Source organism: Lissotriton vulgaris, chromosome 5, assembly GCF_964263255.1.
Source record: "Lissotriton vulgaris chromosome 5, aLisVul1.2, whole genome shotgun sequence".
Taxonomy (NCBI): domain Eukaryota; kingdom Metazoa; phylum Chordata; class Amphibia; order Caudata; family Salamandridae; genus Lissotriton; species Lissotriton vulgaris.
In genome coordinates, this window is record NC_141693.1 from 236587075 (window position 1) to 236605164 (window position 18090).

The following is an 18090-nucleotide window of genomic DNA, read 5'->3' on the forward strand; positions in this document are numbered from 1 at the left end:
GGCGCGGAGGGAATTTGTGCCGGCCAAGAAGATATTCCAACAAATGGGTACTAAATACTCTTTGATTTACCCTGCAAAACTGAGAGTCCAGGGGCCGGGAAAACCCACCTTTTTCACAGACGCAAAAGCAGCGTTACAGTATACTAAGCAGATGACGAAAGACCGCAAACAGGAAGGGACTAGCGGCCAGCAGACTGTGAATCCTTTGAGCGACAATGACTAGCAGCTGATGTCTGGAGCAGATCACGTAGATAAGTATTGAGACCTGAACTCTGAGGCAAAGGTCAGGTAATGTCAGTATGTTGAAAACTGTGGTGGACTTGGAAGAGCTGCAGAGTGGCTGGGGCTCTATCTATATCTATACTACTATTATAAAGGAAGGGCTTTGAGGCAGGTAAACCCGGGAAACACAGCGCCAATCCACACACCCGATACATTGTTGGAATCCTCAGGGTGTGCAGATGGACATAGGCTATATAAAGTTAAAAATACGTTATATTTCAAAAATGTACATTATAAAAAAAGTAGTCCCCCCTCAAAATGGTGCCGGCCGCAACCTGCGTGCTGACATCAGGAGCACGGGGAGGAGCGGCGTCCAGGAGAGGCGGACATGGCACGGGGGAGGAGTGGTGACGAGCGGCGAGGAGCGGTGGACTGAGGGGTGGGTGAGGTAAGGCAGCGGGGGTCGGGGCAGGCGGGGGACGGGGTGATGTAAGGCTCCAAACTACCACGATCACGCTCATTAGTTTTACCTCCAACACAGCTCAGGAAGTTCAACTGCAGAGCGCCAGCGTTTCAGCTTTAAGGGTCATTAGGTTGACACGCGGGCATTATGTTACCATGCTGGAATCTCGGCACGCCGAGCCCCGTCAAGGATAACCCCGCTCAAAGAGACCCCACAGGCGAAAGTGATCCGTCAACCTCTAAGCCGTGTTTAAATGTGCCCTCTTTTCGTGGTACTTTTCATGTGGACGGGGAAAGCAAATAGCCCGAAGCGCACTGCTGTGACTATCATATGTTGCCTTTTTAAGGCTCCGGGGGACAAGGTCGGGCCAGGCGGGGGTCGGGCAGGCGGGGGACGGGGCGGGCGAGGACGGGGAAAGCAAGCAGCCCGAAGGTAAGCCAGAAAATCTGGTTGTGTTTATCCCCACTATAAACACATGGAAATGGTCATTTCCAGGCGAAGGCTGGAGTAATAGCTGCAATACAGTGAGACGGTTTTACATTAAAGTGCACTGCTGTGACTATCATGTGTCGCCTGTTTAAGGCTCCGGGGGACAATGTTGGGGCAGGCGGGGGACGAGGCGGGCGAGGGCCCAAAATGCTGGACAATGTCGGGGCAGTCGGGTAACCCTGATTGCTCCCGGACAAGGTCTGGACGGGCTGCTACTTTTATAATCTAGAATCCCGGACGGATGATAATTGTGACCTATAATAGTATACATATTAGGACTGGGGACGCATGTGCTATACTCTGCCACCCTGTCATGAGTACAGGGGAGACTTGCCGGCAAACTCATGCACCCCACTGGAATGATTCCTGTGTATTCAATACTGTGGACCATTTGTTTACAGTTCTGGGGGATCGGGGAGGGTAGTACACAACCTGTTTGGGGGGTTGGTGGGGTGGGTGGGTGCGGGGGTAAAGTTATATCTAGTCATCCTGCATAGTCAATTGTCACTGCTAATGGACCACAATTGTATAATGCGCGCCTCCTGTCATTTAGGTGTTGATATTAGGAGTTTTATATGTCTGTATTAAAATGTCTCTCCTGGAATGTACGGGTCTGAATGACCATGGAAAGATCAGGCTGGTCCACTCATACATTTTTTATTTTTATTTTTTTTAATACCCTCCCACCACCCACCTTTGGGACAGATGTTTAGTGCGTCATCTAACTCTTCTCCAAAGTCATTTCAAGGAATTACACAGCCAATTAGCCAACAACCCTATAAACAGGGCAGGCGGCGTTATAAGGGCACAAAAGGGTCCACATGCACAAAAACAGAGTGCTGGGCGGTAACATCCCGGTGCCCCACCTCCCAAATTCGAAAATGGAAACCAGACTGGGCATCAAATGCAAAACATGTACTACTCATTCTCCCCTCGAGGTTCTCGCTGACCCGCCTCTAGGTCTGTGTCAGTGTTAGCTGTTATGTAGGCCTGGTAGAGCCCCAAAAAGTTCTTTGGTCTGCTAGTGGGGGGTAGCAGTTCGCTGGAGATCTCGGATTGCGTGCACGAATATAATCTATCCTGAGCCCATCTTTTAGGGGCCGGCTTCGGCCCCTTCATCCAGCAGCATGCCACAACTCTGCGTGCAAGAAGGAGCCCCATGTCTGCTAGCCTACGGATTGCTTTCAGCAATTTTTTGGTGTATCCTATCATAGCCATCGCAGGGTCGGGGGGATGGTAACTTTCGTGATAGTGCTAAGTTCTGCAAAGATTTTTTTCCCAAAAGTCATAGATACTCGGACAACTCCATGCTATGTGGAGGAAGTCAACGTTGGGGGAGCGACACCTCTCGCAGTCCGCTGTAGGTCTAAGACCGTACCTGCAGAGCCTGGCCGGGGTATAGTATATCCGGTTGAGAAATTTGAAATGCACCATTCTGTGTCTTCCATTCGACAACAACAAAAATAGCCTCCTCCAAAATCACCAAACCCTGGTTCAACAACCAAAACTCGGAACCCCACAACCTAAGGGTAATGGAAAGATCCTGGAGATCAGTACCCTCCACTGAACATCAAATTCACCTTAGATCTGTCAAGAACACTTGCAACAGAAAAATCAAGAATGCAAAGACTGACTTCTTTAGATCCCACCTCAATCAAGCCAGAAACCGCCCCAAGAAATTGTTAAACCACTATAAGTCAAGACCTCCAACAGCTCTGACCTCGGCGATGGCCTTCCATCATGCGACGAATTGGCTGCCTTCTTCCCTGGGAAAACAAAAAGCATCAGTCTCGACCTTAAAGCAAAGAGGTCTCTTCTCCCAACCCCTGGGTTGGCTTCGCCTCCAACTCACCATGAGCAACTCATTCCCTCCAGAGTTGGCACCAAGAACAACGCCTCTTGGAACTCCTTTACTCCCCTCAGCGAAAGAGATATTTACAACACTCTGCTGGTTAGCAATTCTTCTAATCATTTCATGGACCTGCTACCACAGCCCATCTTCAAAGATATCAGGGAGACCATCCCTCCCCACCCCCCTTATAGACCAATATTGTCAATGCCTCGCTGTTACAAGGCACAATCCCAGCCTAAAAGTAGCACAGGTCTCCCCCCATCCTAAATATCCTAACGCAGACAGCTCTGCCCTCAATAACTTCCGACATATCTCCACCATCCCCACGCTGGCTAAGCTCCTTGAAAAAGCGTGCAGATGCAACTCTGTGCACACCTGGAGCCTTTCCAACTTCTGGACCAACATCAATCAGGATTTCAGAGAGGTCCTAGCATGGAATCTGCTCACTCACATTCTCGATGACATTTTTAAAATGCTAGACCAAAACAAATCGTGCCTCCTCATTCTCCTATCTTCGGCATTTGACACTGTTAACCACGTCAATTTCTTATCCATCCTAGAACCCACAAGGACTGGTATTACAATGGTTTAATTCCATCCTCCAAAAAAGATCACAAAAAGCCCTCCCTTTCCCAGCCCTCCTCAGTTTCCATGGGGAGGTTCCACAGGGGTCTGCACTACCACTGATACTCTTCAATGTATTCCTGAAACTGCTGTCAAATGCTCCGAGGTCCGCGGACATTCTCTTCCATATGTATGCGGATGACACTCGACTTTATCTGAAAATCACCTCACCTGATGACTTCATCTTGCTCAATCAACTCTACCTTTTATAAATACTCAAAACTGGCTAACTGATAACCACCTCATGTGCAACACCTCAAACGGATTCTTCTCATTGCTCCACCTAATCAAGCCCCCAACATAAACCACTGGCTGAAATACCTTACGGCCTTCAACTGCACTCCCCACCTTATCAGTTCTGCAAAATCCCTCGTAATCACAGTAGAGAAGCACTTGAACATGCAGAATCATGTAAGCAATGGTGCTAAACACCAGATGAACATACTAAGGAACCTCAAACCATTCCTTCCACATTAGATCTTCAAGATGGTGGTACAAGCTCTGGTACTGCCTAGGCTAGACTATGATAGCTCCACGCTTTGTGGACTTCCCAAATATAGCTTGGCCCCACTAAGAGCCTCCGTTAATTGGGGAGAGGAGTTGGCCTAACTGCTAGGGTGGTCTACCTAGAGTCTGGGGGACTGGGTTTGAGGCTTGCTAATGACACTGAGCATCCTGTGATTCTGGGAAAATCACTTAATCTCCCCATGCCTAACAAAAATGATGTTTCCTCATGTAGTGAAACTGGTGCTATGTAAAGCACTCTGATACCTGAAATTTTGGGTCAAGTTTGCGCTATATAAAGCTCAGTAAAAAAAAAAAAATGTAATGCTGCAGCTAAACTGATCATGGGTACAAAAAGAAACGTTCACATCTCCTCAGCCCTCAAATTCCTAAACTAGCTGCCTTATGAAGCAAGCATAAAATTGCCTGCATGAGCCACTGAGCCCTATATCTCAAGACTTCCATTTATCTGGCTCAAACATTAAAACTATCTGGAGGTTGCAGACAGTCAAGAAGTCCAAGCTCATTGCTCCTAAAACTACAGTTCTTCCACAAAACGAGAACGAGTCATAGAGCCTGCTCAGGCGCTGCCCCAAAGATTTGGAACTCTCTTCCACCAGAAGTCCGACTAAGTTCTCCCTCTGCTTCCTTCAGAAATGAAGTTTAAAAAAATCCTATTGACTAAGTTCTTGCTTTAAACAGCTCTGGCCCCACTGCTTATTGACTACTAGATAGTTGTGCACCTTTGATTCGCAGGACTCACCTGCTCTGCTCATTTTTGTGTCTTATTCGTTTTATGTATATTCAAGTTCTGCTTGTACTTCCCACCTCTGTACCCCACCTATCCTAATTGTAAAGCACTCTGATACCCGCCTGGGTCACATTCGGGCTATGTAAAACTTTCTAAATAAATAAAGAAGCAGATTAGAAACTATTGGGAAACGCTTATCCTTGATGTCTGCCGTCACAATTCGGGCTGCCCATACTCAGGCAGTTCTGGGTCCATATGATCGGCAGATGTTGTCCGATATGGCATCTATGTTGGATCTCATTCTGGATGACAAACAACAAGAAGTAAGAACAATCTTACAAGGAGAGCCAGCAGCATCGGAAAGTAATTGACTGTGCGATGGAAATAGCTACAACTGGTTTTCAACAGCTCGCCTCAGCAGCAGTTCTAAGACGCTAGGGATGGCTAAAAGCAACAACATTCTGACCGGAGGTTCAGACCAAAATCCTGGACAGGGCGTATGATGGCGCGGCTGGTATACGGCCTTCCACGCTATCACCACTCCACCCCCCTACTAAAAGAGCTCCACTGGCTCCCCGTGAAACAACGCTCCCTTTTCAAGATCGGATGCATGGTCTTTCAGGCCCGTCAGGGCACTGCCCCTGCTTTCATCACTTCACTTATTAAACCTTATGTCCCTGCAAGAGATCTCCGGTCTTCCTCCAAGTCCCTTCTCCAGATCCCCCGCTTCTCACGCAAAAAGTGGGGCGGGTCCAACTTCTCAACTCTGGCCCCTACTTTCTGGAACTCACTTCCAGACAATCTCCGTTCTACAACTCAGTACCTCTCCTTCCGTAGAGACCTGAAAACTTTCCTCTTCTGCCAGGCTTTCCCCGTCTAAACTTACCTCACCCTTTCCCTGGTCTTTCTCCCTCAGTTGATGAACCCCCAGCGCCAAGAAACCGCAAGGTGTACGTCGCGCTTTACAAGTGTTTTAAATTAGAAATTAGAGAGTCGTTATTTGGCAAACATATTGATGAGGCTTTACTGACCATCAAAACTGATACTGCCAAATCTCTGGGCACACTGCAGAATTGTTAACTGCCATTTCAAGATTGACAAGGTCAAGGCTTTTCATGCTTTAAGGGTGGATACCAGCAGTATCACGCCTACCACTCCCAGTACAGATAGGGTACCAGCAGCCCTCTTAATCAACAGTCAGCAATGGCTGGTTTCTTCAAACAGGGATCCCGAAGGAGAACACAGTCTCAAGGCAGAGACAGAGGTTGCAAACAATGGCCTCACTCAGGTACCAGCTACGACCCTTTCCTGTTCTGTTTGTGCTAAAATATCCAGTCACATCCATCAGCATAACATCGGACAAATGGGTGCTGTACTTAGTTGCCTATGGCCACACCCTAGAATTTACTCAATGAACACCCAACACCCCTCCAAAAGGAGCGCACTCTCCTCCTCGTCACTCATTAAGAAAGGAGACCAACATTGTGCTCCTAAAAGGGGCAATAGAGGAAGTTCCTACACAGCACAGGGGGAAGGGATTCTACTGCCGTTTCTTTCTCATACACAAAAAATCAGGAGAGTGGATACTTATATTAGCCCTCTCGAAACTCAGCAAATTCCTCAAGAAACAGACCTTCAGATGGTTAAAATTTCTAATTCAACGCCCCATCCTTTGGATAAAAATCCACCCACAGATATTTACCAAATGCCTCTTGCCAGTGGCAGCTACGCTCAGAAAGAAAGCACATCAGGTATTCCGCTACTCACCTCAGCAGCTACAAAGGACTGGCTAGCCTTATTTTGCAAATTAGGCCTTACTGTAAACCATCAAATCTTCTCTCCTCCCTACACAAACAGTAACATTCCAGGGAGTCAATCTGGTTATAGTTCAGAAAAAAGTCTTTGTCACAGGAGCGGCAAGATCTGTTAGTCCATTTGGCACATAACATATCAAGAAAACTGTGTTTCAGTCAGAACGTATATATCGCACCTAGGTAGGCATTCTTCAGTAATAAATCTAGTGCCTTTGGCTTGGCTCAAAATGAGACTGCTACAGGAGGAACTTTAAGGGCAGTGGATTCAGGCAACCGGCTCTTTCGAGGACCTGATCTCCGTTACCCCCAACATGCGAGAATCATTGACCAGGTGGTGTCACAAGTCACAACTGTCGTAAGGCCTCACACTACTCCCCGCCACCCCAGATTTCATAGTCCTGATGCACACGTCTATGGATGGATGGGGAGGACATTTGCAAGACCTCCAAATCCAGGGCAATTTGTATTCTCAAATAATGATACATATAAACAGTCTGGAATTAAAAGCAATATTTCTAACCCTTTCCAATGATCAAAGGATCTGCTGTGCTGGTTTGTACGGACAATATAACAAGCATGTATTACATCAGCAAGCAGGGAGGAACAAAGTTCTCATAAGTCCAAGAGCTCTGGCATTGGCCCATGGATCACTGCATATCCCTGAAAGCTGAACATGTCCTGGGTCTTCACAATACATTAGTAGACACTCAGTTTTACAAACACCCAGTTGCCATGAGTGGGAGTTGGACCAGCATCAGCTAGACAAGATCTTCTCAAGGTGGGGAAAATCAACACTGGATCTCTGTGATGAACGGCAACAGTAAATGCTGGTTTTATGCCAGCAGATTCCCTCTCCCAGGGTTGTGGGGGAATGCCCTTTAGATGCGATGGTCTGGGCTATATGCATACGCATTTCCTGCCATCCCATTTATACCCTGGGTCCTCACCAAAATGAGGACAGAATGCAGTTGTCTCCTGCTGTTTCACCCAGGGAGCCCAGGCAACACTGTTTTTCAGAGCTTCTCATCCCAGGGGCCAAACCCATTTTCCTCTCAAACACCATCTCTGCTTACCAGGAACTACGGTCAGATATGCCATCTGGAACCAGCATCTCTCCACTTGCATGCCTGGCTCCTGAATGCAATGAGTTTCGGAACCTAGAAATAGCTCCAGAATACAGTAGCATTCTTTCTAAATCTAGGGCTGAAAGCACCAACAAAACCTACAAACTTAAATTTAAGAGCTTCTGTATTTGGTGCACACAGAATAGGTGTATCCTTTTCAAGCTTCGCCAGAGCAAATCTTACCATATCTGCTCACTCTAGCCAAGTCCGGCCTAGTTTTCTCATTAGTAAAGGTACACCTTGCTGCTATTTTCAGGTACAGACGCTCTTCGTATGCCTTGTCGCTCTGTTCTTCCAGACTGGTAAAGCAGTTCTCGCTCTCACATCCACCAGAATGGTTAGTGAGATACTGGCATTCACTACTAACAAAACCTTGTTACACTTCACAGATGAATGTGCTTCTCAGAACTAATCCCAAATTTGTACCAAAGGTTCCCACCCAGTTTCACCTTAATGAACTAGTCATCCTGCGGACTTTCTTTCCCAATCAGACTATGCCAGCTCAGCAGGCGCTTTACATGTCAGACATCAAATGATGGCTAAACTTTTAAATGCAAAGAACTAAAGAAATCCACAAAATTGACCAACTGCTGGTGGCTTATGGTCAGGGCTGTCAAGGAAGGCCAGTGTCTAAACCCACTCTAGCCATATGGATTTCTGCTGCAATTCAATTTTGTCACATAAATGCTGGCCAGCCTTTGTTAGGAAAGGCGAAGACACATTCTACGAAGGCAGTCTCCACATCGGCTCCTCTCTTTGCTGCCATTCTACTGGATAAGATATGCCATGCTGCAAAGTCGAAGAACACCCACATGTTTACGCAGCACTACTGCCTGGAATTAGCGCAGCGCAGTGTAGTGATGCAGCTGTTGGTCAGGCAGTGCTTCGACATTTGTTCAAATAAATACTGGTGTTTAACTTCCATTACATATATAAACTGACTGATTCTACTAGTTACTTGTACTAGTTATTGTTCATGCATTCTTATCTCCATGTCCTTCTTAATGATTTTTATGCTTACCTATGTTATGCTTGTAGTTATGAATTGTATATACACATGTATAATTGTTTTATTCTGGAATGCATTTTTCAGCAAATGTATATAGTTTCTACCCACTGTCTGTTAAGTTAAGGAGGAATACAGCTCTATGACTCTGCTCGCTATTCTGATTCAAGCTTATGAATATATAGAAGGTACCCCAATACTGAATAGGAAAATAAATTACTTGCCTGTAACTCTAGTTATCCAGTATTGGTATCTTTCATAGATTCACATGTAAGGGTGGGCGTAAAATCCGTTTCGCGGGCGAATTTGCGGATTTTCCGCGATTTCGCGATCCGCGAATCTCACGAAATTGCGGTAAAAAACGCGAATCAGCGGTGACGAATTTTCAGCCAAGCAAGGGTTACAGCAGCAGGTGCAAAAGTTGAACCTAATTTCTTTGTAACCTTTTACAAAAGGGTTACAAACAAATTAACTTCACCTTGGACACCTGCTGCTAATTGCTTCCTGGCGCCTCGTTGCCTACTTGCAACTATTCTCTGACCCTGCTCTGACCCTTGAAGCAGGGTCAGAGAATAGTTACAAGTAGGCAACGAGGCACCTGTCCAAGGAATTAAACCTCATCAGGAAGCACTTACAGATATAAAAAAACAGGAAGAAGGGAGAGGATGGCAAATACACCCATTTTGAGTTGTCAGGAGGGGTTAAACTAAAAGAGACCTTTACAGCACAATTTTCATATGCATTTTGCTAAAAATAGAAAGCTGTATGTTCTGTAGGGGCAACTCGGGAATCTGGCCCTTCAGAGATCCGGCCTCTTTCTTTCTCTCGCTCTCTCTCTCCCTCTCTTTCCCTCTCTTTCTCTCTCTATCTATCTATCTATCTCTCCCTCTCCCATAAACGACTGCATGGGTAACTTCGCTATGCAAGCGGCTCGCGAACACGCAAAAAACCCCACGAACACGCAAAAAACCCCGCGAACACGCAAAAAACCCTGCGAACACGCAAAAAAACAAATCCGCACATTCGCGAATTTTGCGGATCGCGAACTCGCAAATTCGCGGATCGCGAATTCGCAAAATTCGCCCATGCTTATTCACATGCAACCCACTCTCCTCCCCTGAGAGGCTTCCTTTATAGATCAGGATTGTCTATCAACACTTGTGCTAGAAAATCTGAGGGATTCAGCCTCTCTTGGGAAAGTTAGAGTATACTAGCTACAGATTGGTTATATATTAAGTTTGGTCCTTTTTTAAATGGAGATAGGCTACTAAATTCATGGCCTGGTGTCAATTTTAGCCTATGGTCCATTATAGCCATGGCAAAACTGCTTCACTCTGGTACCATGTGACTCCCATCATGACAATTGGTAATAATTCAAGCATGTGAATCTATGAAAAACACCAGTACTAGATAACTGCAGTTACAGGTAAGTAACTTATTTTCTTTTTCTGTATCCCTGCAGGTTGTGGTAAATACTTGCTGAAAATTGTGGAGTTTGTGAGGATCCATAAAATGACTACCACCCAGCATTCTCTTTTCCCAATAAAAATGCTACCCCAAGTATTCACTAACTTATGCATTTAGTACATTAATTACATATGACCTCATAACATTGTTAGTTGCCATAAATTAGGTGGAGATAATGAAGGATTTCAAAGGTGTCAAATGTCAAAAAGCTGATTTATACTAGACAAATCCCAATTTACATTATATAAATATCAGAAAATGTTAGTCTGTTCTGTGGAGATGTCTAGAGAGTTCCATTATAATGCAAATGCTTGCATCCTCAAATGCCCTGATTGTGGTTTCCACAATATTTAGTTCAAGGTAAATTAATCCTTGGCATGTTGACCAAGGTAGGGTTATATAGATATTAAACTATTTTTTGAAAGAAGGCTGGTCGCGCTACTGCTACTTAGCATATTTGCAGCGGTCTGCAGCAGGCACATTAACGTAACAAACTATCTTACTCTTACAAACAAAATAAAAATCACTAGAGCAGATACATTATCGCACCAAGATATATTTCAGTCAAATGTAAATTGTACCTGAGCTGTGAGGACTATGCCGTAGCACAATAAGCTAATCAAAGCACTGAGATTTTGGAATCTGGGGTTTCCTGATTAGACCTTGCTTCTGAATGGCTGATCGGATTAGGTAAGGACTATCACTTCTGTATCGGGAATAGGAAAAGTCCTGAAAGTTGCTAGCTTGAGAACAAGACTCCATGTCCTGTACAGTGTTGTGAAATTTTCACCCAGCAAATTCTTGTTTAACACACCAAATGTGAAAGGTGAGAATGGAGTTCAGCTATGACTACAAGCTAGTGCTGGTACCACATGTCACATCAGATCCTCACACACAACACTGTGATGTTCCTTGTGGTCCATCTTATCCCTGCTATTATTCAGCGTCCACCTAATCCCTCTACCAAACCTGATTAAATCATTTAACCTCACCTTCTAGAACTATGCAGATGACGCCACACCCAAATCATTTTTTTAAAATGGGTGACCTGGAAGGCCTCTACAATTTAAAACCTGATGATCGCCTTCAGTTATCAACACATGGATGATAAATAACCATCTAAAGTTCAATACCACAAAGGCGGAGATTATGATCAGCAGACAATGACAAAAATACCAGCATACCACCACATGGACTAAGGAAATTGAAGCCCTTCCAACAATATCAAGAGGTGTTGGAAACCAATAGTTAACCATAGATCTAGATTTGTTTTGATACAATGTTAATATCGTTCGAGTGCCTTCTACAAAATGAAAACACTACGCTGAGTCCTCCCATACCTTAAATACCAGCAGAAACTGCTAGCCATTCTCACACTTGTAATCTCTAAACTTGACTGCCAACATCCTATGCCTTGATGCACTTGCATTCAACATACTTAAAATGCTCATCCAAAATTCTGTGGAAAGACTTCTCCACCTTTATCCAGGAGAATACATGACTCTAATTTTGCAATCACTCCACTGGCTACCTGGAGCAAGAAGGGATATATGCAAGGCACTTTACATTGTCCACAAGCCTTCAAGGGAAAGGATCGCAATACCTGTATACTAATTTCAAGCAATATATACAAAACAGGACCCTGCACTCCAGGCTTGCACCACTTCTCATACTACCTTAACATAAGAAATCCATACGAGGCACTGGTTTCTCAGTACAAGCCAACAGGTTCTTGAACTCGCTGTGACGAGCATTAGAAGCATATACACTGCATTAGACACATGTGTCTATTTCCACAACTACTACACTGCCACACATTCTGGCAACAGAACCTGGAAAGACAGTCGCACTCTTGAGTTCAATTTTCAGCTTACAATCCACAAAGTGAAAATAACCATACATGCAAATTACTTTCAGCAGGCAGATAAGTTAATAATGACTGATCTATGGTGTGCCTGGGTTATATAGTTATTAAATGTAATGGTATAAAATGTCTGGCACCCACAGGACCGGTTTTGCCCCAGATATGGCTCATCTGCCAGCTAAAGCTTGGTTCCTGTTCAGGAAAGACCTGGCAGTTTGGGTTGTTCCACTGCGAAGGGTCAAGACTGATTTGCACGTGGCTGGGTCTGCATTGAGGTAGAATGGTGTGCAAAATAAGGGTGGACTAGTATTCGGCCCACTGTGATAACCAGTGGTTCAAGATTATTCAAGAGTTCCACCCATCATTTTTTTGTGTACTTTAGCCTGTTGCCTCAAGAGGGAAAAGTATGCCAGATATGGGTCCCGTGCACACACTGTCACTGAAACCAAGCTAGATCTATCTGATGGGTCTTAAATGGGGGGAAGCCAGCCCTGGGTTGCATGTGTTCAGGTTTAAGAGGGACCTGACCTACCAGTTCTGGCTTTACTGTTATCATTGGACCAGGGTTAAGACTGATTTTCATATGGCTGGGTCATAACTGAATTGTCATGGTGTGACAAATAATGATGGACTGAGATGCAGCTCAAGTGATTACCGGTGATTGAGATCAAGTTGAGCATTCCACCATCACATTTTACGTGTACTTTAGTGTACATTTATTTTGAAGGCATTCCACTTGGCGTGTGACAGCTTCCTGGACTTTGGTTGCTAGTGTTTCCTTCTATTAACTCTGCTATACATGGCATCATCAGCCATAGCAATGTAGGTATGTCGAGGTCTCCCTAACTTCTGGATTGATGACTACCTGTGCTTCAGGATACAACAGTTGAACTTTTTTGAACTACTGCTTGGGCTTCTCCTTTACATCACTGGTCGGGCTGAGCTGGTAATGGGTAGTACTTGTATGCTGCCTCCCCTTTGAGTCCTATGTGCCTTGTTAGTATCTGCTTCTTAGTGTTTGCTTCTGCTCATTCTATATCTTCCTTGACATCTTTCGGGTTGAAGGTTTGGTTTTATCTTGTGCAGATCCCCCAATAAATAAATGAATGGAAGTGGGGGTAACGTCTAATATTACTAATCTGCATTACATGACCTTCTCTTCCTCATATCGGTTGTCGGGATGTGGGGGGAGGGGCCTGGTGGAAGGGGAGGTGCCTGGGGGATGGGGGCTGGTGGAGGTGGTCCATTGTGCTTGGCAGTTTCCAGGATGTGTCTAGGAGATTCCTCCCTCTTGTATACCTTCCGGAAGTCAAGGGTTCTAGCAAGGGAGGCCATCCAAGCAAGAAATCCATCTAGAGAAAGCTAACGCCAGGAGTTCCATTAGTCCAGAAGGAGGCACGATGCTTCATGTGTACATGAATGTAGCTGGCAAGAGAAAATGTGCTGTAACTGACATTATCAAATGTAATATTGTCACTAACTGAGATATAATTACATTTTCCAGCTTTCAGTTTAAACCTAGAAACACAAATATAACCCTTCTAAATTGCGAATTGCTGCAGCACTTGAAACCAATAATCGCAAGTTTCCCAGCACTCCTCCTACAAAATCAAATGTTGAGTGCTACCCAAAGAAAATACTAATTGGAAGTGTTTTGTTTTTACGGCACCACCACTACACTGCCTAGCGGTTAATCTACTTGCATGTTAATGCATAGGCCATTTAAAACAATTTCCCATTTGTTTTTCTCATTGTGCGCTGTATGGTGTGGACTACGTACTGCAATAAAAGATGCTTAGTGATGACTAGAAAATTAAAGAACTAAAAAGTAAAAACAGTGAACAAAGTTAATTCAGAAGTTCTCCAGTGTGTGCATGAATTTAACTGTGTTTCTCTTTCTTGCAGTTTGAACGCGATGTAATGATTTGGAATAATAAGAAGTATATTTCAAAACCTTTGTTGGTGAAAGAAGACTCTGCTATACAGAGGCACAGGCGCTGGTATTCTCAGTTTTATAGTGAGAATAGTCCACAACTTTATTTTCAACGTGAAGGGATAGAGTGGTGAAGGAATATGGAAGTACGTTTCTCCCAAAAATGCCAAAGTGGGTGGCAGGACTGCTTCTTCCGCAGAACTACAGTATGATTCTCTCAGATGAGGTTCTTTGTCACAAGGGAGACAATTCGACAGATGCCAACTTTGCCAGCAACAAACCGCTTCCTACACAAACCGATTGAACGTGCTGGTGTTAATCGAGAACGGCTGTCCTCCACACTGACTAAGTACAAAAGAGGCTTTGCTTTTTCTTCAAGGCCCTCTAGCGTTACTATATTTACAGTGCGAGGTTAAAAAACAGAACACCAAACTGTTTAACAGAGAGCCATTCTATAACCAACTAGGAATTACGTATGTTGATGTATCCTCCAATTTGCATTTCACTTAAACCGAACATATCGGCTGAGGGAAATGTAGCCTTGGCTGTTTGTGTGTGATGCTGCGAACAGTAAATGTAGTAAAATGGCGTGCGTGCATTTTTCGCTTTAAAGATTTGTACCTGCACTTAAGAGCATAATGTGTACTTTTTCTGCAAGTCCCATTTGGTCACTGAAAAATCTCCAGAGAATGATTACTAGAGTGGTAATCTCACATGGCCAGGGAGTTCACACTCCTTCTAAGAATCTTTTTTGTTCATGCTCTTCTCCTGTGATCGGTGCCCTAATTACTAGTAATGAAGGTCGTAAAGTAACAGTGAAGAATGTGTAAGGTTGTCGCCTGATGCATTTCCCCAAGCCCCTGCCCACCTTATCTATACTTTCTTTCTTTTTTTTGGGAGCACTTCTCTCGTATGGGTGGATTCAATATGCTGAGGACACACATTGTGTTGACTAATTTGCGCCACCAAGACAATATTTCTCCCAACCAAGACACTGCTGCATCAGATCCTGGCTTTCGCATTCATTGTTTCTTTGGAGGGCTACTTCTCTTTGGCCTTGATTTGACGGCATATATGTTTTGTAGTGCATTGAATTCCCATAAGTACGTGTGCATTATGTATTTGTATTTCACACACTCACTATTGCAGTATCTGAGTTTTGGTTCAATGTCTGTTCGTCAGAACTAAGCGGATTTGCTTGTTTGTCTGTAATCTCCAGACACGCTGTGTAGCTTTAGTGAGATGTTAAAGGACAGTGGAATGGACACGCTATTTTTTCATTTCGCTCTTGCAAATGGAGAGAACCAGTTGCTATATGATGGAAAGGACCGGTTGCTATATCTTTGTCGCTGCTGCTAACTGTTGTTCTAGACTTATGGGCCCCTTGACCTCCGAAATGGAACTGCTGATTTTGAGAAACCAGTCAAAAGTAACACATGTTCGTCATCTAAGTAGCATAGTAAATGGAAGTTTCGTATTTCCAAAGGTCTCACTTGCAGACTGTCCTGCCTTGGAACCATTTTAGCAAACACTCCATTGTATGTTTCTGCAATTGTGTAAAACCCTGAGATGTAAACTTTTAACTATTAAGACACTTGCTCTGTATTCTCGTATTGCCAAGATAGATGGCCGTTAATTAATCATACTTGATATGGATTTGTAAAATTACACTTGCCTGTTTCCCTAGTAGTCTAAGTGTTTGTTTCCACAATTTACATATGCCCCCGCATGAGCAGTACATTCATAACTTGCTTGATCAGGTATGTCATTTGGTTAAACGTCTGTGTTGCCAGCCATTTAATGAGGAACCTGGCAAAAGGCTTAGTAAAATCTCGACTTGGCCATGACTTTATCTCATTATGCCACCTCTTCAGTAGAATCTTTTCCTGTAATAGCTCATACGATCGAAACTCTCTTGAGCTGTGCAACTAGAATTTTGACATCAAAATACATGTGCCCTAAAAAAATCCTTAAAGATTGAAAGCTAAAACTTAAAATGTCCACACATTTTCTTACCCTAAACAATCCGTAATCTCATATCTGACCAGCATCAACGTTTCTTTTAATAGCTGGAAGATGGCAGCTTTATCTTCTTGTGACAGAGGACCAAATACCAGGTTCAATTACCTAAAAAATTAACTGTATTCTCCCTATTCACCTACTTTAGTTTTTTAGTGCCTGTGCCTTCCACTTCTTTATCTCTAGCTGTCAGACAAACTCCACCTTCACGACAACTACATAAGTTTTTCGCCAGATGCAAAACTCCTCTTTACCTGCCTTTAATATAGAAGTATGTGTTTTTGGGCTTCCAAAAATGGCATCATGCCTATCTTTCAAGAGATATCAACGTTTTAACACTGGTATCAACTTCTCTTTCCCCCCCCCCCCCCCCTTAATTCTGTTCTGTGTCACATGGTTTACCAACCCTAATTAACCATCTGGTTGCCTATCGAAACTTATTGTCTGGTGCTTCCCTATTTTGGCTGCTACCACCACCACCACCACCTCTGCTGCCCTGTAGATGGAGCTGTTTGTAGTTGAAAATATTATTTATTCCTATACTTTTTACTAATTTAAACAGTAGGAATCAGTTCATAAGTATCAAGTCATTTGACCGGTCTGTGTCTAGGTGAAGGCAAGTTATTTGGTTTTATGTAACTCATTTTAGTCGATTGTTATACACAAGACCATTGTTGAAGTGCCATGTGCTTTGAAACAAATCCAATCTCGATTATTCACCGATGCATATGTAATGTATTGTTCAGCAATGTGCATTTTGCCTGCACATTTGTTTTTTTCATATAATTGGTGATATGCTTTAAGTATGTGTTCCTGCAGATCCTCCTCAAAGTAAGGATGTCCCCAGTAAGATGATGCTCAAAATAAACCAATCTATCATCTGTGATTCAGTATTTGACATTCTCCTTTCGAAATACACTGACCGGTATTGAAGATAAAAACAATTTTTCCCAAAAATTGTAATCTGCACACTTCATGCCTGATTTTCATTGTATTGGTTACAGTGAATGGACACTTAACATCAAATCAGTGACCATTTCATATTATCCTTGAAATCAGTGTTGGGTTTCTAAATAGGATCATGTGAAATGGTTCAACATAAGCAAATGTATTAATTATTGCAGGTTACGGGAGATCAGATGTTGTTGACTTTGCCGTCTTATTGTTACTGTATCTTTGTTTTTACAAGGCTAATTATTGTACCCCTAATTGTGTGCCTTTGAGAAATGGCAAAAAATGTTGCCTCTGTAAACAGTACACTTGAGCTAGACATTCATGTGAAGTGAAGTTTCTTGCAGCCTCCGAGCATATGGAGTTTTAAACAACGTTTTCATTAAATATTTTTGAATATATTTTTGAAATTATGTAAACTTTTAGATATTGATATTGTACAAATAAAATTATATTAAATACATAGTTCTGGTCTTTGTATATTGCCATAAAATCTTATATACATTGAAATGATTGAATGAGGCACGTCCTACTTGCGTGAATGCTGTCGATTCACATGTCGAGGCTGCAGAATCAGATTGAGGAAATACCATATTTATCCCTAGAGCTCATTTGGTCAGGGCATACTCACTAGAATGGACAAGTAGCATTGGCAAAGCCAATAATTGTGAGTTTTTTTTAGAATTACTGATGGCAAACAATCAGGCCTGGACGTAGTTTGTGGAGTGACAAAAAACCTCTTCGAACTTATGCAAGTGGCGGAGTGCAGTGCGAACTGCTATTCGCGCTGGTCTTTCTGCTGTTCGGGTAGAAATTCTACCAGAGCGGCAGCTCGTTCTTGCAAACTTACTGTGCGCGAGCGGGCAAAGCACTCCACTACGCGGCTTGGAGTTTCACGTCCGCATCATATATATATATATATATGAAACGCGTCAGATTTTGATGAACTTGCCTTTTTATTAAACATTGCCGAATGAAGATTGGGACTCGCGTGGTTTTTCTTCTCA

The 18090-nt window shown here is 43.6% G+C and overlaps 1 protein-coding gene across 1 annotated transcript in view; it reads left to right on the plus strand.

Annotated features, from left to right (window-relative positions):
* Nucleotides 1-17546, plus strand: part of LOC147710581 (cholesterol 7-desaturase nvd-like) — a 300441-nt gene extending 282895 nt beyond the window's left edge. The window contains exon 7 of the mRNA XM_086921252.1: nucleotides 14086-17546. Coding sequence (XP_086777378.1) covers nucleotides 14086-14247 — 162 coding nt within the window. The 3' untranslated portion in view covers nucleotides 14248-17546. The remainder of the gene's footprint in view (nucleotides 1-14085) is intronic.
* Nucleotides 17547-18090: the final 544 nt, after the last annotated feature.